The 21,313-nt window shown below is 30.1% G+C and overlaps 10 protein-coding genes and 1 pseudogene across 11 annotated transcripts, besides 1 other annotated feature; 7 read left to right on the plus strand and 4 right to left on the minus strand.

The window, feature by feature from the left end:
• Nucleotides 1–428: 428 nt before the first annotated feature.
• Nucleotides 429–1,277, plus strand: TVAGG3_0229460 (uncharacterized protein; the record flags this gene model as incomplete). The annotated part of the gene is made up of 1 exon (XM_051227291.1): nt 429–1,277. The coding sequence occupies one exon, from the start codon at nt 429–431 to the stop codon at nt 1,275–1,277; it is 849 nt and encodes a 282-aa protein (XP_051112277.1).
• Nucleotides 1,278–1,281: 4 nt separating this feature from the next.
• Nucleotides 1,282–1,524, minus strand: TVAGG3_0229470 (serine threonine-protein phosphatase family; the record flags this gene model as incomplete). The annotated part of the gene is made up of 1 exon (XM_051227292.1): nt 1,282–1,524. One exon carries the CDS (start codon nt 1,522–1,524, stop codon nt 1,282–1,284), a length of 243 nt encoding a protein of 80 aa, XP_051112278.1.
• Nucleotides 1,525–1,540: 16 nt separating this feature from the next.
• On the minus strand, nt 1,541–1,903 carry TVAGG3_0229480 (uncharacterized protein; the record flags this gene model as incomplete). Its single annotated transcript, XM_051227293.1, has 1 exon — nt 1,541–1,903. One exon carries the CDS (start codon nt 1,901–1,903, stop codon nt 1,541–1,543), a length of 363 nt encoding a protein of 120 aa, XP_051112279.1.
• A 2,114-nt stretch (nt 1,904–4,017) lies between these two features.
• Nucleotides 4,018–4,284, minus strand: TVAGG3_0229490 (uncharacterized protein; the record flags this gene model as incomplete). Its single annotated transcript, XM_051227294.1, has 1 exon — nt 4,018–4,284. One exon carries the CDS (start codon nt 4,282–4,284, stop codon nt 4,018–4,020), a length of 267 nt encoding a protein of 88 aa, XP_051112280.1.
• A 4,469-nt stretch (nt 4,285–8,753) lies between these two features.
• Nucleotides 8,754–21,313: part of a mobile genetic element that runs on past the window's edge.
• On the plus strand, nt 8,829–9,965 carry TVAGG3_0229510 (uncharacterized protein; the record flags this gene model as incomplete). The annotated part of the gene is made up of 1 exon (XM_051227295.1): nt 8,829–9,965. One exon carries the CDS (start codon nt 8,829–8,831, stop codon nt 9,963–9,965), a length of 1,137 nt encoding a protein of 378 aa, XP_051112281.1.
• TVAGG3_0229520 (uncharacterized protein) lies at nt 10,034–11,003 on the plus strand (the record flags this gene model as incomplete). Its single annotated transcript, XM_051227296.1, has 1 exon — nt 10,034–11,003. A coding segment is annotated over one exon (970 nt), but the record flags the coding sequence as incomplete, so codon positions are not given.
• TVAGG3_0229530 lies at nt 11,932–12,898 on the plus strand (annotated as a pseudogene). Its single transcript has one exon. A coding segment is annotated over exon 1 (967 nt).
• TVAGG3_0229540 (DNA/RNA polymerase superfamily) lies at nt 12,923–13,495 on the plus strand (the record flags this gene model as incomplete). The annotated part of the gene is made up of 1 exon (XM_051227297.1): nt 12,923–13,495. One exon carries the CDS (start codon nt 12,923–12,925, stop codon nt 13,493–13,495), a length of 573 nt encoding a protein of 190 aa, XP_051112283.1.
• Nucleotides 15,090–15,353, plus strand: TVAGG3_0229550 (uncharacterized protein; the record flags this gene model as incomplete). Its single annotated transcript, XM_051227298.1, has 1 exon — nt 15,090–15,353. One exon carries the CDS (start codon nt 15,090–15,092, stop codon nt 15,351–15,353), a length of 264 nt encoding a protein of 87 aa, XP_051112284.1.
• On the plus strand, nt 17,295–18,452 carry TVAGG3_0229560 (uncharacterized protein; the record flags this gene model as incomplete). Its single annotated transcript, XM_051227299.1, has 1 exon — nt 17,295–18,452. The coding sequence occupies one exon, from the start codon at nt 17,295–17,297 to the stop codon at nt 18,450–18,452; it is 1,158 nt and encodes a 385-aa protein (XP_051112285.1).
• Nucleotides 19,607–20,642, minus strand: TVAGG3_0229570 (phage tail repeat-like family; the record flags this gene model as incomplete). The annotated part of the gene is made up of 1 exon (XM_051227300.1): nt 19,607–20,642. A coding segment is annotated over one exon (1,036 nt), but the record flags the coding sequence as incomplete, so codon positions are not given.

Genomic DNA, 21,313 nt, shown 5'->3' on the forward strand with positions numbered 1-21,313 from the left:
TCAGCTCTTGTCACTTCACTTGACATTTTATTGTCAACATATGTTTTGTCTGCTAGTTCAGGATGAGTATGCTTTGTTGCATAAGCGTTAGCTCTTTCTTCTTTTGCTATTGCATCGTCTACATATTCTTTGTCAGCTTTGTTGCCAACATCTGCTTTCAAAAGAAGTTCATTTATAGGTTTCTCGTTTAAAGTTCCTTTTGTTGGATTTATACAAACAGTATGGTTCTTATTGTCTTGAAACAGAAACTCATCTGTCATTGGGTTTAAAGTCAGTTTTAAGTTTCCTTCTTTCAATGACTCAGATATCTTAGAATAGTTTGAAAAGTTTGTTGTGTTCTTATTTAGAGCTTGTATAATGAGTTGTCGGTTGTGTTGTATTTCTCTCATAGACGCTGTTTCATTTGACATTTTTATTCTAGATAAAATATGCTTTCAATAGAAAAAGAAAATTCAAGAGTTGCTACAACTAAACCATTAGATGAACTTTTTACGAATGTCGGTCAAAAGTTTGAGACAGAGACCGTAAAGCATGAAGGCTATCGTTTTGACTACCCGTTAAGATGGTTAAGAGACCCATCTGTCACAAAAGCTATTGGCTTTCGTAGAATGAAGTTCATTTCAGAAGCCATACATGGTTTCCCATTTACAGTCGGTTTTGAAGTTCGATACTATAACAAAGAAAAACGTACGTATGAGAAATTTGAACAGGGAAAACTTTTACAAGTGAATTTGCTTGTAAACTTAGAAACAACTCTTCAAGCTTTTCAAGAAAAAATAAACGACATCTATATCGAATATGCAAACCAGTATAACATTGACGAGGGAGAGTACCATCTCGATATTATATATGACAGGAAAAATGCAACTGTTAAAATCAATAGAATAGAAGACCTTGGAGAAAACGTTTATATTTCTACAAAATATAACAACTTGGCATGGTATAGATTTATGAGGATGTTAAATCAGCCTGCAGCATATCCAGTACACCCGGACTTTTATGAAGTCGAAAACCCTAATGGAACATATGAAAATGTTTTCGACCCAGATGCTATTATCGTTCATGCTTCATTTTCTGGCGCCCAAAACTCTTTTTTATGCTTGGCAAATGACTTTTACGAAAAACCTACAAAGCTATATGAACCACCAAGTGGAAGTATTTCAGACTTTCAAGTATGGTTTACAACAGATGGAAGAAAGAGAATAATTCCATTATACCATGCGTTTTACTTAGAACTTAGTTTCATATACAACTACTATCGAACGGTAAAAATATAATTTTTTAATACGGTTGAGGTGTTGGATTTGGTTGCCAACTAGACTGTGGTGCAGGTTCAGGCTGTTGTATAACAGGAGCTTGCTCTTCTGGTTCAGGGTCTTTAGGTATAATACCAACGAACTGACCTACTCTTTTACCAATATTTTTGACTCCGTTCCAAATTCCTCTTCCTACGGTTTTTATTCCATTCCATATACCTCTTCCAACTCTTCTGAAGAAGTTTCCAATACTACTGAAGAAACCCATTTTACTATATGTAAATCTAATGTCCGCCTAGTCTCTTACGTTTCCTTCTGAGTTCCATTGCATTCTTTAACTGGAGCTCATACATTCTGTTTCTCCTCTGGTAGAAAACATATTCTGGGTCAACTCCTGTGTTCGCGTCATCTGCATAAAGTTGTTTATATCCCACTTCAGGGTTTGTATAAAACTCTTTCCATCTCATATTTGCATACCATGGTGGCAAACCTAACGCAGCGTCATTTGACATGGCAGTTTGCATTTGTACATCTGTTGGCACTTGACCATAGTTTGCCATTGCAGTTTGTATTCTAACTTCATTTGGAATATTCTCTGGGTTTGGTTGTCCAGGTTGCTGTGCATTCGCTAAGTTCTGTGCGTCCATTTAATATTAGATAAAAATATCTCTTACGAGTACATATGCTGAACATTTGCAGGCATTGGTTCATCTTCATATTCTCTGTACTTTTCTGCCACGTCAAATAAATGACACAATGGAAAAAACCTAAAACAAGTAGTCCTATTTCAAACCACATTTACTTACTAGTAAAATTTCTTTGTTATGACACTTTCTCCGGTTTATAGGACCTCTCTCATATTCTATCTTGTCATATCTAAACTCATAGTCATGTATGTCCTCTAACCATCTCATAACGGTTTCCAAACCACTTTTATCGGATGTAAAGTAAAAGCATGGACAGTTATGTAAAACGTCTAAAGTTTCTAAAGAGTCTCTCAAAGTCCAGTCTACTTGGTATTGAAAATCCCATGTGTTATAGAACGGCGGGTCCACTATAAAGAAAATATTTTCCTTGTCTTTATATTTTTCATACAACTCTGTCCAATGACATCTCACAAACTCTATACCCTCAATATATTTTTCTATGTCCTCTTTGAAAACATTTGTATAGTTAAGATATAAAACATTTGACATAAGTGTTTCAATGTCATGAACTCTTATAGAACCACTATATAATAGTCTAGCAGATATACTATCCCAGTCTATATATTCTGCTTTTTTCAAAACCTCTCTCACAATATTTTTGTTATCTAATGGTATACGTTCCATCTTACCTATAGGTATCTTTTCTTTTAACTCTTTCAATATATTGTTTGTATCTGGTATATGTTTGAGACGGTCCAATAGTTGTCGAAGTCATTGCATATAATCTTTGAGTCTGGAATATTGTATGACATAAATGGGATATATAGAAACTTCCACCGAACAAATCTACAAATGTTAGACCATTCGGTAGTTTCTTAAGTTCTCTCAATATAATATCTTTACATCTACTCTTATTTCCAAAGAACGGTAACGGTGGTTTTGTAAAATTCATTTATATATAATAATAAAAATGTTTTTTCCTGAAAAGTGACAGAAAAGTGACAAAACATGAAAATATATATAATTTGTGAAAAGTGAAACAAAAAGTGACATATTAAAAAGTGACATCATTAATATGATGTAAATAACAACGGTTTTGGTTTTGTCACCGGCTGGTCGGCTGGGGTTCGGTCCTCCTCTTGGGTCTTGGGCAAAATTTCTTAGGGCTAGAAGGGGCGCAGCCCCTGGAAGCCCCACATACCTGACCTATTTGAGAAAACTTTTAGGAAAAAATAAGTTTAATAAAAATCTGAATTTTACTTGTTGTGGGATTGTTATTAATTGACACTCCAGACGTATTACTAATAGTTATGCGTATGCAATTAAAGTATTTCTGATGGACAAAATGTGAGATTTATATCAGATAATTCATTTCTACTATTAAGTTATTCATTTATGAGTTTGCACTTATTCGCACTAAATAAATAAATATTAAAATTGTTTTAATTAATTGACACCATATAATAGAGTGAATTTTGTTTGATCAAACAACAATAGATGATAGATATAAAGCCAAGAAACTTGCTATTAATATGCTCTACTTGCTATTTCAATGTAAGTATGATATTTTCTAAATGTTTCGTTCAGATAACTTAGATATATTAGTCAAAATTTGAAATTTTAATAGCACATATATTAAAAATAATTATTATTCATAAAAGATTAATGAAATAGTAAAAAAAATCAATCAAATTATAAAAATACAACATATGGTTTTTTATGGTTGTCTCATAATAGCATTTCATGAGAAAAAATATAATACTATTTATTTTTGCATAGTTCAATTTTTTTAAATAATGCAAGATATCCCGCCATTATTTTCATGAAATAATCCAAAAATCAGCATACACTTGAGAACATAGCAGCTCTACATGTTTTCGCTATTTATTTTCCAATAATATGAGGGGTTCACGGGATAAAGCTTCATTAAGCATAATTGATTACAATATCATCATATATATACCGAACATATAACAAATGGGATATTTGTATACTAAAATAAAAAAGGAGCAAATTATATAATTTTTGTCATGCTACTTATAGGTTCAAAAATCTTATAATATAAAAATATTTTCAAATACAAAGAAAATATGTGTTTATTTCAAATTTGAAAATTAGATATCTTGTGGGGTCCACTTTCCTCCTCTGTAATCACCTGTAGGGTTATCCTTAGGAAATCTTTTTGCATTTCTTGCCTTGTTGATCTCTTTTCTTGTTTCTGGTGTAGCTTTCTTTTGATTTCTGGATTTATTTTTCTCATATTCAAGTTTTTGGAGTTCGCGGATTGAAGGAGATATTTGGTAATTATTGACACGATTGTATATTTCTTGTTTGCATTTCTCTCCTTCGTTTTTTTGTAAAATTGTAACAGCCGTACGCATTTCAAACGATTTTGCGTTTTTTTCAACACAATCTTGTATTGTTAGTACCGACAATATGAAAGAAAGTTATACTGTATTTAATTTTAGCAATAAACAAAAAAATCTAAATTATATCTTTAGATACTAGGATTGATTTAATGACTAAGAACGTTTTTATCAATAATACCATGATTCATAACATATAGACATAACCTAAATATACCAAAGCATTTCTACTTGGAACTAGCGCATCGCCAAAATAATGGGTCAATATTCATTTGACGTAATGCTGATCGAGAGAAGTCTTTATATATAAGCCTTATCACAATGCCACGAATGCACCCAGCTGCAGGCGTGTCTTGTTTAACATTCATTCCTATATATGATGGAACATTAATCAATAATCATGGAAGTATCACTTTTCAAATAACATCATTGTTAAATGAAAGAAAATTGTATGCAAAATTACATTTTGGTAATGGTGAGACGCAATATGTTGAAGTATATATCATTATTATTTAATATACAAACAAACTCTAGTACAAAATTGTATTAATTCAACTTTCATGTCTAATATAAAAACTTTTTTTAAAAAAAGAGATATAATCGTGTATAATATGAGAAAAATGAATATCAATACAAAATAAAATATCAATTAGCTATTGCTGATGACATATCATGAATATTGATCATTTGATTTTTGATTAATTTTGATAAATATTAGGCTTTTTGCTAGTTACATATTACAATAAGGCTTTTAAATGGATATTTATTGATATGAGCTTATTTCAAAATGACAGTCTTTGATTTATCCACTAATAAGATTTGATGTCACAAAAATCTAGATTTTGGGGCATAAAAACCTAACACCAAATCATAACTTCTGTGCATATACTAAATTGAGTACAGAAATATGTTAATTTTCAGTATTTTTAGAAGAATTCTTATTATCCTTCAAAAAGTCAGTATTTCTGCTGTAATTTTCTACAACATTGTAGTTATTGCACTTTGTCTATGGATTTGTATATATGTTATATATAAATTATATATCTAAACTGCCCATAAGTGCAATTTTTATATAAATTGTTTATTTCTTTAACAATTTCATATGAAATATGCTTTTTTAAGCGTATCAAAGCTGTGTTCTTAATGTGCATGGATATATCAAGAAAAATGTCGAAAAAAATGTGAATTCACAAATTCACTGAATTTTCACCGTTTTTTGAATTTTGCTACAGCACTAATATTAAATAATACTAAAATCTTCTGTCTTTGTAAAAGAATAAATTCTGACAAAAAGTGCTCGTTTAAATTTAATGATCATCTGTATGACTAAGTGGTAAAAAGTGTTTATGACCAAAAAAGGGTTACATGCTTAGTCTATTTTTCTGACAGGATACTCTAGATTTACATGATCTCTATTTCATATCTCCGTTTTTAGATTCTTCGACAGATTTTATGATAGAAAACCAAGATTAACAAATTTCCGGCATGTTAATGAAGAAATCTGCAGCTACCCTCAATATTATTTCAATAATCAGTATCGTTTCTCTTACAATTTATTTTTTTCTCAATAATTTAACAAGAAATAACAATACACACTTGGTTTTACGTATAAAAGCTAAGTGTCGAACTTAATCAACTTTACTTACTTAGCAAATGAATATTTTTGTGGTTGCGAGTTCTGAATGCTGAAGTTTTAGATTTCTCTATAAATGATATCATTGCACTTACAATGTTGTTCCAGCCTATCGCATAAATCATAGAAATTCCAAAAAAAAAAATATATAAAGAAAATTCATGTCCTAAAGTTCAAAAAATACCGTGTAACATTAAAATTTGTTATGCATAATACATTTTAGCTATTATTGATTTTTTTTAATTTTCGAGAAATTGAATAGTGAGTCCGATAGAGAAATTTTTAAAAATCCTAGTGCCTCATAGAAGTAATTTCCCTCGTCTCCCATACTTCCAAATGTATGCATATGACATAAACTTTTATGCATTACACAAGTGGCCAATAATATCTATAGAGTAAAAAATTAGAAATTTAATTTTTTTATATGATAGTTATATTTCAGATTTGCGAGCGTAACTTTTTTCTCCATGGCATACTTGTTTTAAGAGCAAATGATCAAAATCGTCCTTCAATTATTGAAGGAGCTGATATCTTTTGAAAATTGAATTGAAAGGGTATTCAATTTTCAAATTTCCTCTCAATTTTGGAAACATATCAACTCTATGAATTAACAATTATGTGCCTTCACAGTTTATCAGTCATATAAGGTGCTTATAAAGAAAAAAGTTACGCTCGCAAAATATGTTTTTATATAGATTTCACATAAAATAATTATGTAATTTCTAAAAAGAATATTTTTGTTCTTGAATATTAAAGTGTATTGTAGTTTAAAAAGTTTTAAATATGTTGCTAAAATTTCAGGTTTATAGCTCATGTCTAGCATGACTTCTTCGTATGCGCAAAAAATCTGACACGTAAGGGTATCCTTAAATCATTTAATAACAAAACAGAGAATCATAGAAAAAAAGGTATTCACATGTGAATTCATTGCCTCTTACATTGAATCGATGCGTGTCTTGGTTGAGAGTTATTTTCAGGAAAAGGATTCTCCTGTTGGTCGATACTATTCAGGATCCTGCCATACACACGGATACGTTTAATTCTAAAACAATGGAGGATTTGTTTTTCAATTGAATATAATTGAATTTTAGTTCCTTTAGCTTTTCCTCCTATTTTTGCAATACTAATTCTACTTTTAATTTTATTACTGCTATCATTACTATCATTGCTCTCACTACCATCTTCGAAATTAAAAGTTTGTTTTCCGAGCGAAGACTTGATTTCAACAGCAAATTTTCGTTCATTATTAAATGCAGCCGTTTTACACATACTATTTATATATTCTAAACTAATTTTACCAAATTGGATTGGATCATTAAAATCAATTTCCAAATGGAATTCTTTAGACAGAAAGTAGTTGTCAGTATCATCAAAAACGCTATTACTCGGAAAAATAATATCATCAATTGAAGGACCTGAATTAAATCGAAAGAAATATCTGGAAGGGTTGTAAACTATCTTATCACAGTTCAAATCGAAAAGACAACCTGAGTAATTTATGATATCAACCACAGGAATTTGAGTTTGACCTTGTGCAAAGTATATAATTGAAATCAAAGAAAGGAAATAGTACCAATTATAACTGGAGTTGTTGGATTTAAAGAATGAGTTGATAGATAATTTTCGATTTTGGAAAATTTTTTGGTAAATTTTTCTTTGAGTTTCATTCAGTCTCATTTTCTTTGATCTTTTTATATTCAATAAATTTCATAATGCAATTGAACATTTCATGGTCTTTCATATTTGCTTTTATCAGATATTGTGCGAAAATGTATGTATGCGAAAAATTTATGATTTGCTCCATTGAGAAGGGTGCGAAATCTATCGGATCGATAATTTCGATCGTAACTTCTTTGAATCTGTTTAATAAAGAATTACATTCATCTCTGAAAGTTAGTAGTAGGGTATGAAGGGTTGTGTGACTTTTTTTGTTACATCTATATATAGACGATGTATTAAAATATATTTATTTATAAATCATTTAAAAAATTAACATTAATTTTAAAATAATTTATTTTTTTATCTTTTATAAAAGAAGCTATATATAGATGATGTCAGATATTCCGCGATTAATTAAACATTGTTTAAATCCTGAATGGGTTAAACTTCAATTTAAAAAGGAAGACTGTGAATTATTAAATGAATATGAAAGCCAAAATAAGCTAATGAGGTATAAATATAATGATAAAGAATATTTAATTTCATGGAATCAATGGAGTCATAATCAAAGACCTCATAAACGAGAAGAAGAAATGGAAAATAATGAAATGGAAATCATTGATGACATTAAAGAGGATGGAATTCCTAAATTTTGTAGAAAAACCTTTAGAACTAAGTTAGGAGCATATAAACGTAGAGTATTAAATCCTGAATATCTTAAACATATATTTAAAAAGGAAGACTGTGAATTATTAAACGTTAATGAATATGAAAATGCTAAATCAAAACTGAGATATAAATATATTGGAAGTGATGAAAGGTGTAAAGATAAAGATAAAGTTTATTCAGTTTCATATAATAACTGGCACACGTTAGGGATAAGAAAACATTTAGGAGATTATGGGAAATGTTCTGAATTCTTTAAATCTAGTATATATGAGAGAGTAAAAGAAATTAGAAATAATTATTTTCATGAATAAAAGATTCACTACCATAATGAAATAAAAAAATAATTTTTTAAAAAATAAACTTTAAAAATTCATGTCTTACATTTTTTGAATAAATGAGGGTCCCTCGGTCCCTCGGTCCCTCGGTTAATTAACATCTTTTTGAAAATAGTGACAACATGACATTTTGACAACAGGGAAAAAAAGGAGGAAATTCATGTCTTACATTTTTTGAATAAATCAAGATTTAAAAAATTGACTTCTTACGTAAAATTAAAACTAAGTTAAATTTATTTTTTTCATCTTTTATTTTATAATAAATGAGTATAACAACTAATTCATTGAAATCTTTAAAGTTCACTAATTCAGAATTAGAAAATATTTTAGAAAATTTTGGAGACGGTTCTTATCCAACATATATGCAGAATGTGAAAGAGTTTTCCAGATTGTTGAATGAATTTAAATATAACGGACCAATTACTAAAAAGGCTATAATGAGATATTTATATCCCAAAAAAGTTGAAAAACAGGAGAATATTCCTCTTTATGGTCCAGAGGACCTGGGCTCAGAGAGCCTTGAAACACCTCCTGAATATTTTGAAGAAAAAATTAAACAAGATGAATATTATAACGATGAGATTGAGAAATTGGAACAATTAAGAAATGAAATAGATGAAAAAATTAAGGAATTGAGAAATGCTGAGAATGAAGTAGAGGGTTTAATGAATATCCCGGCTTCAGAATCAGAAGTTCAAAAATCACATGAGGAAAGATATAAAAATTACTTTTTGGAATCTACTAAAAATTTATTAGATGGTGATATTGACGAAACACTTTCAGAAGAAGGCACAAAATTTATTCATAAACATAAGTTACAATTTATTGATAATGAAGAATACCCTTGTATCTTACTTTCACCACCTTTAGATTCCGAAAAATTCAAAAAAGCTCTTAAAAACGTGACATATGCAACTAATACGATTAAGAAAGAAGATCATGATATTTACACAAATTATTATTTAAATAAATGCACAGGTGTTGATAAAGTTTTTGATTTATTAGATAAAATATCAAAAGAAACCATTGGAACCTATAAAATTTTGTGTGATTGTGGTTTCATTATTGAAGATACCAATAATGTTTCATATGAAAGAACAGCACCGAAGGAAGACGAAGTTGAAAGGTCTATACCATTCGTTATTAAGAACATAAAAGATATGAAAACTTATAAGCATTATATTTATTCATTTATTTCAGAAAAAATGGAAGCAACCCATAAAACATCATCTCATCATTTTATAGCTATTCATACATTCCTTTTCAAAGTTGTGAAATTAAATAAGACAGGAATTAGATTTAATGTATCAGGGTACACATTCTTGAGTAAATTAAAATGTATTCGTCACGTCGCAGATGATAAAAATTTATGTGTTCTTAATTCATTTTATGGACTTTAGCCCTGGACTCTCTGAGTCTCGGACTTTAAAAAATAAACTTTATTTTTTAATTTTTTATTCTTACATAAATGAACAAAAATGGAACAGCTAAAATGAATGATAATCAAATAAGAGCCGAAGGTAGAAGGTTATTTAAACGCTTCTATAACATTCCTGATGGTGTTAATCCTAAAACTCGTAGAAGTTATTTAAATGAAGCCATAGATGCATATGAAGGATTTGACATTTCATCAGAAAGTGAGAGATTAGCGAGAATGTTAAATGTTAATATTGATTTCTATTATTGTGATCCTCAACCAGAAGACGTGGACATAAATAAGGTAGACTTTCCATTAGTGGAATCAATAATGATAGATCCAGAATTTGAAACAGTAAATATTTTATTAACACAGAGTCCATGTGGAAAACTTCACGCTGACAGAATAACAGACGTTGAAGCACTCACAGGATATAAAGTTTGCCCATATTGTAAAGAAGAAGTTTATTCTATCCGTGATGATCCAGAAAGGAAAAACCAAAGAAGATTTTTAAAACATTGTGAGAAATGTAAAGAAAATAATGGAAGATTAATTCAAGACGTTCAATTGCAAAAGACACAGCAACCATATGCACCACATATTACGAAACAGAAGATATATCAGTGGTTATTAGCTCATAATTTGCAGGAATATTATCAACCGACAAGATATTATATTACTTTTGACTTCGAAACATTAGAGACTAAAGAAGAACTTCTACTTTCTGAATGTGCAACTTTGAACGCTTACTTAAAACCATTTATGGTATCATCAACTGTCAAAATAAAGCCGCAAAGCGGCGAGGTCGTAGACCGTGATAAAACATATACGAGGAATTTTTGCTTAACTTCGAGTGATTCTTTTATTTCTGACTGGATTGAGTTTTTATTTTCAACCTGTTCATTAGTTGCTAAATCAAATATTGAACAATATGAAGAATTAATGAATACATTAAATGAGAAACAAAAGGAAGCAATGAAAGAGCTTTTAGATGAGGAATTCAATAAAGTGAATATCATAGGTTTTAATTCGGGAAAGTTTGATTTAAATTTAATTCTTCGTGATTTAAATACTGCAAAATGGAAGATAAAATCAATACTGGGTTCTTCTTCTCAATTTAAGCAAATCATTGTAAAGAAAACAAACACTCCATATGAATTGAGATTTATTGACATCAGAAATTATATAGCGGGTGGAACATTAGACCAATTTACTCAAGATTTCGGAAACAATAAAACACGTATTAAATCATTCTTCCCATATCAATTCATCACATGGGAGAATTACGAAGATGAATTATATAAAGGAACCATTCACTCAAGATTCATTTTATTCAGCATTAACACAAGAAACAATATCCGATTCAGATTATCAAATATATCTCAATGATGCTAAAAATTTTAAGAATAGATTAGAATATTTTATTCATTATTGCAATAAAGATGTTGAAATTATGATTGACCCAATTGATAAAATTATTGAAGAAACATTTGTTTATAAAATTGACATGCTCATAATCTTTCTTATCATCAATGCATCAATGATTCGTTACGCGTTAGCATATAAGAACTTCAATCCTAACGAAAATATCCAGAAGAAGAAAATGTGGAATCAAGTTTTGAATTAACGAAAAAGTATTGGAAATATAAAATTGAATCATATAAGAAACAAGATGAAAAGCAGAAAGGGATACTAAAAACAATGTTTCAATGGATGACTATCAATATTTTCACGATTTAATCCTTTCATCTAAATGTAAAATGTGTGGTAAAGCGTTTACATATGCAAATAAACCAACATTGGATAGAATCGATAATGAAAAACCACATACCAAAGAAAATTGTCAGTTAATGTGTTGTTATTGCAATGTCGTAAAATCAAATAAAGATGAAGATGTTCAACGTTTAAGAATCAATTTAAGAAATTATGCATTAAAAAATAATTTACCAATGACTTTAGATTCAGTTGAAGCTTATCACATTCTCCGTAATGGAATTACTGGTGGTTATCAAATGTTCAACATCGTGTTAATCTTAAAGGAATCACGCACATTAATAAACTTTCATATAGTCCAGAAACTAAAACTGTATCAAATGAGGACACCACCAACATTATGACTCATTTCGTTGGTGTTGATTTAATTCATTATATCCTTCATCATTTTCATCTAATCCTCATGATTTCATTCAATATACTGACCATAAAATGTATATGCCGGGAAGATTGAATGGTGTTATCATTTGTGATACAGCAACAAAGAAAGCAAAAGCACTGGGAATTATTAAGAAGAAAAATACTTTATTCGTGGCTGAAGTAAAGGGTCACATTGATGAAAAATACATTAATGATTACATTAACTTTTTACCGATAATAAGAAACTTAGATATTATCACAGATGAAAAAACAATTGGCAGTTTTATGTATAATTACATGAAATCAAACAATCTACCAGTTGACCAGAAACAGAGAAAATTAACTCAGTTAGCATCAACACACAACCAATATCAACCATTTTCTTCTTATTATCTTTGGTATCTAATAGACAGATTTCATTTTATCATTGATGATATTCAATCAATTTTAACATTTACTAAAAACATTTGTTTTAATGAATTTGCGAACAAATTTATGAACGAAAGACAAAAGGCTGAATTAGAAGGAAATAAAGGAAAAAGTTTATTTTGCAAAATTTCACTTAATGGATCATATGGTTACGATGCAATGAATACACAAAATTACGCAAAGACTAAAATAACGAATGCACAGAAGTCACGCGTTGCATGTATGTCAAATAAGTTTAAAAACATAAGAGAAATAGGAGAGGATACATATCAAGTGATGCTTAAAGATAGATTTTATAGATGTGAAACATGTTTACAAGAGGCATTCTTCACTTTAGATAATGCTAAATACTGGTATTTGGTTTTCATTTATGATTTTATGTATAAATGCATGGATGTTAATCGTTTTCATTTCATTGAAGGTGATACTGATTCATCTTATTGGGCAATCGCTGGCGACCCAAATCTTCCTAACACTCAAGCATTTCAAGCAATTGTTACCGATAAACAATTTTATGATAAAAACATTTTCAAATTCGCACCTTTTGATTTCTTCTGTTTTGATGAGAAATTTAAACCTAAATTAAAGAATAAAGCTGAAGAAAAAGCACATGAGAAGAAGTTATTGGGTTTAGCAATTGAGAAACAAGGTGATAACATGGTGGCGTTATGTCCTAAGTGTTATACATCATTCAACGGAATGATTGGTGAAGACTCCTTCAAAAAGATAGCACAAAAAATGAAAGGTGTTAGTTTACGACAAAATAAGCAATTAACACCTAAAAATTATTTGGATATAATAAATGATAAAGTCATTTTCGATGGTCAGAATATTAATTTACAACTTAAAAATGGGTCAATGACTCGCTTAACAATCGGTAAGACTGCATTAACAGGAGCACACACTAAGGCTGTATGTTGTGAAAATGGATGTTGTATGCCATTTATTTAATGAAATGCCACAGAAGAGACAAAGAGGCGGGCACCCTTAAATATTTATTTTATTTTTATATAAATGAATAGCGTAGATTTAAAAATTTTAATTGATGATTTAGTATTTAATCAAAATTTTCTTACTTATTATGATTTAAAAGCATATCTTCAAAAACATGATAAAAATATAACGGGTGATGATATGGATGAATACTATCGGTATTATAAAAACGAAATTTTGAAATATCATGATAAAATAATTAAACGTTTAAGAGAGAATATTAAAGAAGGAAAATATTCAAAGGGAAAAAGTAAATCACAACTGAAACAGTTGAAAGATTTCAAAAATAAAGTATTAACAGAAGAAGATATTGATGAATTATATAAATTATATAATCCTGAGCCACAAAAACCAAAAGAGAAAAGTTTGGACGTTCAGCAGCTCATAAATGATGCACAAGCTTTAATTTATGATTCATTAGTTAAACCATATTCAGCCCGACTTTTAAATGAAGATCAACTTTTGGAATTCATCCTTCAACATAAACTCGAAGCGGGAAAGTATATCAATCCTTTATATACAGCATATTTAAAACAAATGAATAGAATACATCCAGAATTAATGAAGGGGGAATGAATTCCAAAATCAAAGCAGATAAAATTAAACCACTTACAACACCAAAACCTCCAACAGTAGTACCTCCTCCTCCTTCAGTTAATCCTTCATCATTCACTTTATTATATCCATTTCAAACATTAAAGAAGCAAAAAGATTTTAAAAAGGATTTCAAAATATTAAATAAACCAATTGACCCAAAAATTCAACCGTTAAAGGAAAAATTTAGTCGACCTTCATTTGCTCCATATCCATATTCATATGAAATCGATCATCTGGAATATTCAAAAGGAAATATTACTTATTTATTTGCCATTAACATTAACACTAGATATTTATATTGCATTCCGGTGAAAGGGAAAACAGAACAGGAAACAAGAAGAGCTATACAATACTTACTAGATCAGGAAAGAGTAGATAATATCAGGGGTGATGGTGATAAAGGATTTCAGGCAGCCATGATTCATTATTTCCACAAATTTTTTTACTTTTCATCCTCTCCATATACGTTTCATAATAAAATAGTTGATGCGGTAATGAGAACTCTTAGAGATGCGTTAGGGGTTAACGGTCAGATATACTGGGATGGAAATCATGACTCCATCATACAGCAGTTAGTATATTATTACAATAATACATGGCATAGAACTATTAACATGAAACCAGTGAAAATGAAAAATGATATTTCAAAAGAATGGGAATATATTAGAAAGCAAATGGAAAGGTTAAATGATGTTAAACGTGAACAAATTAATTCAGGGCTCATGAATTTTAAACAAGGGGATAAAGTTTTATTCATCTCGATTATGGAAAAAACTGATAAATCAATGACAAAAAGAAGACGAAGATTTGACACAATAGCTGAATTTGTTAGATATATTAACGGCAATGCATTAGTTGAAGTTGACAATAAATTAATAGAAATTCCGATTTATTTTATTACTCCATTATTTATTAATAATATTTAAATAATTTTAATTTTTTTATTTCGTAAGAAATGAGTGACAACAAAGCAGTCAAGAGTCCAGACGATGAATATAAAAAGAAACTAAACAGAATTAAATCAAAAATATGCTATTACAAAAAGAAGTCGCAATGCGGTGGGGTTGAAAACGATAAAGAAATAATCGAAAAATTAGAAACTTGCCGTTCAATCCTTAAACTGAGTGAAGCAAAAATAAAAGAATTTAATAGAATAAATAAATTGGTTGGAAGAGATGAATTTAATAAAGATGAATTTTTAAACTCAATCCAAATTTAATTTTTATTTTTCTTTGACAACATCTCTCTTTCCATCATTACTGCATAACCACATTTTCTCAATTTTAGTGGTTTGTTATTTTTAACATGTTCTCGCATCATTTTTATCATTTCCTCCCTTGTTATGATTCGTGGTAAATTTTGAGCTTGTGGGGTATCCATTTATGATAAAAATAAAAATTTAAATTATGCTGTTCTAAAGTTTGTGAAAGAATTTGCGGAAATTCATGTCTTACATTTTTTGAATAAATGAGGGGTCCCTCGGTCCCTCGGTCCCTCGGTTAATTAACATCTTTTTGAAAATAGTGACAACATGACATTTTGACAACAGGGGAAAAAAAGGAGGAAATTCATGTCTTACATTTTTTGAATAAATGAGGGGTCCCTCGGTCCCTCGGTCCCTCGGTTAATTAACATCTTTTTGAAAATAGTGACAACATGACATTTTGACAACAGGGGAAAAAAGGAGGAAATTCATGTCTTACATTTTTTGAATAAATGAGGGGTCCCTCGGTCCCTCGGTCCCTCGGTTAATTAACATCTTTTTGAAAATAGTGACAACATGACATTTTGACAACAGGGGAAAAAAAGGAGGAAATTCATGTCTTACATTTTTTGAATAAATGAGGGGTCCCTCGGTCCCTCGGTCCCTCGGTTAATTAACATCTTTTTGAAAATAGTGACAACATGACATTTTGACAACAGGGGAAAAAAGGAGGAAATTCATGTCTTACATTTTTTGAATAAAGTTAGTTTTAAAATTATTTTTATTTTTTTATTCCTATATAAATGACAGCAACAAACAACAACAGCAACTTTATCATTTCTGATGAACAAGTTATTGATTCATTAGCTGAGGAATTAGTTGTGGCAGAAACTAAAACCCTCAACGAAAGAATTGGTGAAAACAAGATTGATTTACATAACTACCTCAAACACGATGGAGGAAGAGGAAGGAAAACTGGTATGGCTTTATTAGTAAATAAAATTCCAAATTTAACTATTATAGATGTTGATATCAATAAATCATACAATGATGAACTTAAAGAAACAGTAAGAAAAGATATTTTATCAAAACTTTCGGATAAAGATGTTATCGTTAAAACCGCTTCAGGAGGTCTTCACATTTATTGCAACACTAATTTCTTCTATTCAACCTCGAACAGAATGATTAAATGTTATTCCTGCAATGATTATGATATCGATATCATGACTTCAATGGATGATTCAAAGCGTTCATTAGTGGTTATGGCTGATTCAAGAGTTCGCAAGAATGCAACAGAACCAATCAATACATACTCATTCATTCGTGGAAGTTATGATTCAACATTAACTAGAACAGTGAATGATATATTAAATGATTTGAATATTAAGGTAAGAGTTGAACAGAAGAACGAAGAAATAAAGAATATAATGAATGAAGACAAAGATGTAAACATTGACGATAAACTTGCCCAGAGCATAGTTGATGGCATCTGTGATTTTAAGTACATAATGATGGTGGAAACATGAATTTAGAAAAAAAGTTACATTATTCACACTGTTTCAAGCTATTAATTCGTTACCTAATCATTTAATTAATGAAGCATACGACAACGTTTATAACTTCTGCAGTTTAACAGAAAATGCAAAAAGTAATTTTGAAAAAGCACGTGATAGATATGCACATTTAATGACTTCTCCATTTGTTTTGGTGAAGATTCTGAAACTTTATCAAAAGGAATATTATGATGAATATGTTTTACCTTTATTACGTAAGCCAAAAATAACATTTGATATAAAACTTGATGACTCGTTTTTGATAACAGATATTAGACGTAAAGCTGAAAATCATCAGTATAAAAACAGTTCTGAAGTAATTGAGGATTTATCACGTGTCATTCGTTTTGTAGATTGTGGAAACAAATACTTCATTCAAAAAGACTATAATATTCATGATAAAATGAATCAAATATCATTCGTTCTTCAATCAAACATGAAAGAGTCACTCAAAATGATTAAATTATTTAAAGAAGAAGGTAAAACCATAACAGCATGGGACGTACTACTAAATCAATTATCCTCATTAACCGTTATGGGTGTTTGCTTTAAATCTGATTCCCCAGATGTTTTCTCAACGTTTCAAGGTTATAAATACAACGTTCTCGAAAAGCCTGATTACTCAAAAATTGAGATGTTTATGAATTTCATTAAAGAAGCCATTTGTGATAATAACGATGAAGTGTATAAATACCTACTCGGCTGGATTGCATCAATGATTCAACATCCCGGAATCAAGAATGAAACAGCAATTATTTTGAAAGGACTTCAGGGAACAGGTAAAAACAGATTTACAGATATTATTTCTGAACTTCTCGCTGGTTATTCATGTAAAAACATTACCGAAATAAGTGAGCTAACGGGTAATTTCAATTCAGTTGTTGAAAATAAAATGTTTCTTGTACTTAATGAACTCAAAAATGTAGGTGAAGACAGACTCGCAAACTTCAACGCTTTGAAATCAATTATAACGGATAATGAGATAAGAATTAATGAAAAGAATCAACCCAGAAGAACTGCTCAGAATGTTGCCAATTTTATTTTCGTAACTAATAACGTTTACCCTGTCAAAATTGAAGTTGGAGACAGAAGATACGTAGTTTTAAGGGTTAATGGTAAATTTAAGGGTCAATTTGATTACTTCAAGAATTTAATGGATTCATGCACAAAGGAATTTTATGATAATTTACTAACATATTTTATCAATTACGACCTTTCATCATTTAATGTACGAATCATACCGATGACTGAAGCCAAACAAGATTTAATCGAGTTATCAACAAATCCTTTAGATGAATGGATAAATACACATTATGATGAATTGTGTGCAGGTATGATGTGTAAAAATGCTCTATTCTGCAAACCATCAGACATGAAAGACAAGAATTTTCAAATGAGTATTAAGGATAAATGTGAAAAGAAACAAAGAAAAACAGACGGTAAACATACGTGGTATTATGTTTTGAAAGAAGAAATGAAAGGATTATATAAACAGGTTGAACCAAACGATAATGAGGATTCATTTACTGACGATGAAATACCTGTAAATGAAGCTTTATAAAGTATGATTGGAATTTATTTTTGCATTAATCCCACTATGTTGTCTAAATGTCATGTTGTCATCATTTTCAAAAAGATGTTAATTAACCGAGGGACCGAGGGACCGAGGGACCCTTCATTTATTCAAAAAATGTAAGACATGAATTTCCTCCTTTTTTCCCCTGTTGTCTAAATGTCATGTTGTCATCATTTTCAAAAAGATGTTAATTAACCGAGGGACCGAGGGACCGAGGGACCCTTCATTTATTCAAAAAATGTAAGACATGAATTTCCTCCTTTTTTCCCCTGTTGTCTAAATGTCATGTTGTCATCATTTTCAAAAAGATGTTAATTAACCGAGGGACCGAGGGACCGAGGGACCCTTCATTTATTCAAAAAATGTAAGACATGAATTTCCTCCTTTTTTCCCCTGTTGTCTAAATGTCATGTTGTCATCATTTTCAAAAAGATGTTAATTAACCGAGGGACCGAGGGACCGAGGGACCCTTCATTTATTCAAAAAATGTAAGACATGAATTTCCTCCTTTTTTCCCCTGTTGTCTAAATGTCATGTTGTCATCATTTTCAAAAAGATGTTAATTAACCGAGGGACCGAGGGACCGAGGGACCCTTCATTTATTCAAAAAATGTAAGACATGAATTTCCTCCTTTTTTCCCCTGTTGTCTAAATGTCATGTTGTCATCATTTTCAAAAAGATGTTAATTAACCGAGGGACCGAGGGACCGAGGGACCCTTCATTTATTCAAAAATAATTAATTATTGAATAACCTAAAACATGAGACTTTGTCTCCGGACTCTTTGAGTCACTTAACGTAAACATTAACGTAAACATTTATTTCTGCAGTTCATCCATTACTTCATTACCTAATTAATTACAGACATAAAATATATTTAGTTCATTCATTGAACTCTATACCATGTGAATACAGTCATAAATGGTGGCATGTATTCTTTACTTTGTCCCGTTGTTTGTGTATATCCTGAAACATTATGTATATGGTTTCCTCCTCCCTCAGTGTTACTCCAGAAACAATTTATAGCAAACTTAACGTCGTCTTTAACATCATATCCTTTACCTTTTATCATTGCTGACCAATCCCAATATCTATGCTTATGCCAACCTGCTTGAGATGTACTTAAATCTATGTAGTGACTATGTGCAGGTAAGTTTTCACCTGAAATCGTTTTACTTCCACCTGTTTCCTTTGAAGAGTTTGCACAATACAAAAACCTGTCAACTATTTGAGTCCAAGTTCCAAAACCAAGTACTACTTCTGGTCTGGTAGAGTTCATTGACGTATAAATAGAGCCTATAGGATATAATGTTTGAAGTATTTCCGTCTTTAATGTTTGAAGCTCTGTTTTGTCTGCTTTCTTCTCATATAAATCTTGAGCAGTGAATTTAATATTATGTTCATCCTTCATGACATAAACATCTTTACATCTAATGTTTCTCATCGTCGTTATGTCGTCATCCGATGTTAAACCTTGTGGAAAGTTAGGAGGTTTACAATATAATACATCCCCACCAGTTTCTTCAACCGTTCCTTCAATACTTTCTATAGCAACAGTTGTAAAACTTGTATGTGTATGAGTCTTATTTGCTTTCTTCTCTAACTCATCGTTAACATATGTTTTATCCGCTTTAAGGTCTAAACATCCTGAAACCCACCCTGTATCAGCTTTAGTTTTTAAAATCTTCGATGTCCATTCATGGTACCAGTCAACCCTTTCTTTCATTTCGTTATCTTTTTCATCCACATATTCCTTATCCGCCTTCTTCACTAACACACTAGCCACCCATCCCTTATCTGCTTTCTTCATTATGTCATTTAGGAAACCTTCTATGAATTCCTCATTTAAATTAAATCTTCCAATCTTCAAAACTTTAGGAAATGCATTTAATGCGTAATATCTCTGTTCTTCTGGTGGAATTGATGTTATATCATCCGTTATACCTTTAATTTTAGAATTCATAAATAAAATTTCTTTTATATTTGATATCACTGCACCACCTTTGCAAACGAATTCGAAATGTTCATTTTTCAATACTATCTCCAAATCTCCATATTTCAACCTTTGCGTTTGTTCTGCCGTCTTTGAATTATATGCATATATGGCGTATGTAATGGTCTGAGGGACCTGGGTGCTTTGTGCCTTAAGTTGTTGTGGTTGCTGTTGTTTAATCATTTATTATGATTTAAAAATAAATATTTAATCCGTTATCTCATCAGCTATTTTTTCTATTTGAAATTGCCATAATATCTCATTCATGAATTCTAAATCACAATCAAATAGGTCAGTTATTCTAAATTTAATATTTGATAAATCTTTTGAATGAAGAATAAATGAATTCCCGGATAATTGAAACGAGATGTATAAAGAAAATGTGTTTAAGTTGATGGATAAAATGTTGTGTGATTGATGGGTAAGAGTTAGGGTCTAATGTTTGGTGTTGAAAATCTCATTGGGGTATTAACTTTATCACATTTGATTAAAATGAAATTGGAACCAGTGTCAGAATACAAAACATCCCCAACATCTTTTTCAAAATTTAATATCCCCAACAATGAACGAAAACGAGGAGTACAAAATTTAATTTTCAGCGGAAATTTAATAAGGTTATTTATTTCATCAAGTTCAAAAAGTTTATCAGGTTTTGATTTAAAATTTTCTTCATACCATACGATAAATGATTCATTTAAATAACTTAAAATTGTGTTAATATCCCATTTCACTATTACATTATTTATATACATATTATACGTTTTTTCATGGTCATCTTTAATAAATGATATATAATCTGAAGGGTCTAAAAGAATGGGATTAAATTTACCACTCACAGAAACGAGAGTAACATT

The sequence above is a fragment of the Trichomonas vaginalis genome, chromosome IV (assembly GCF_026262505.1).
Source record: "Trichomonas vaginalis G3 chromosome IV, whole genome shotgun sequence".
NCBI lineage: Eukaryota > Parabasalia > Trichomonadida > Trichomonadidae > Trichomonas > Trichomonas vaginalis.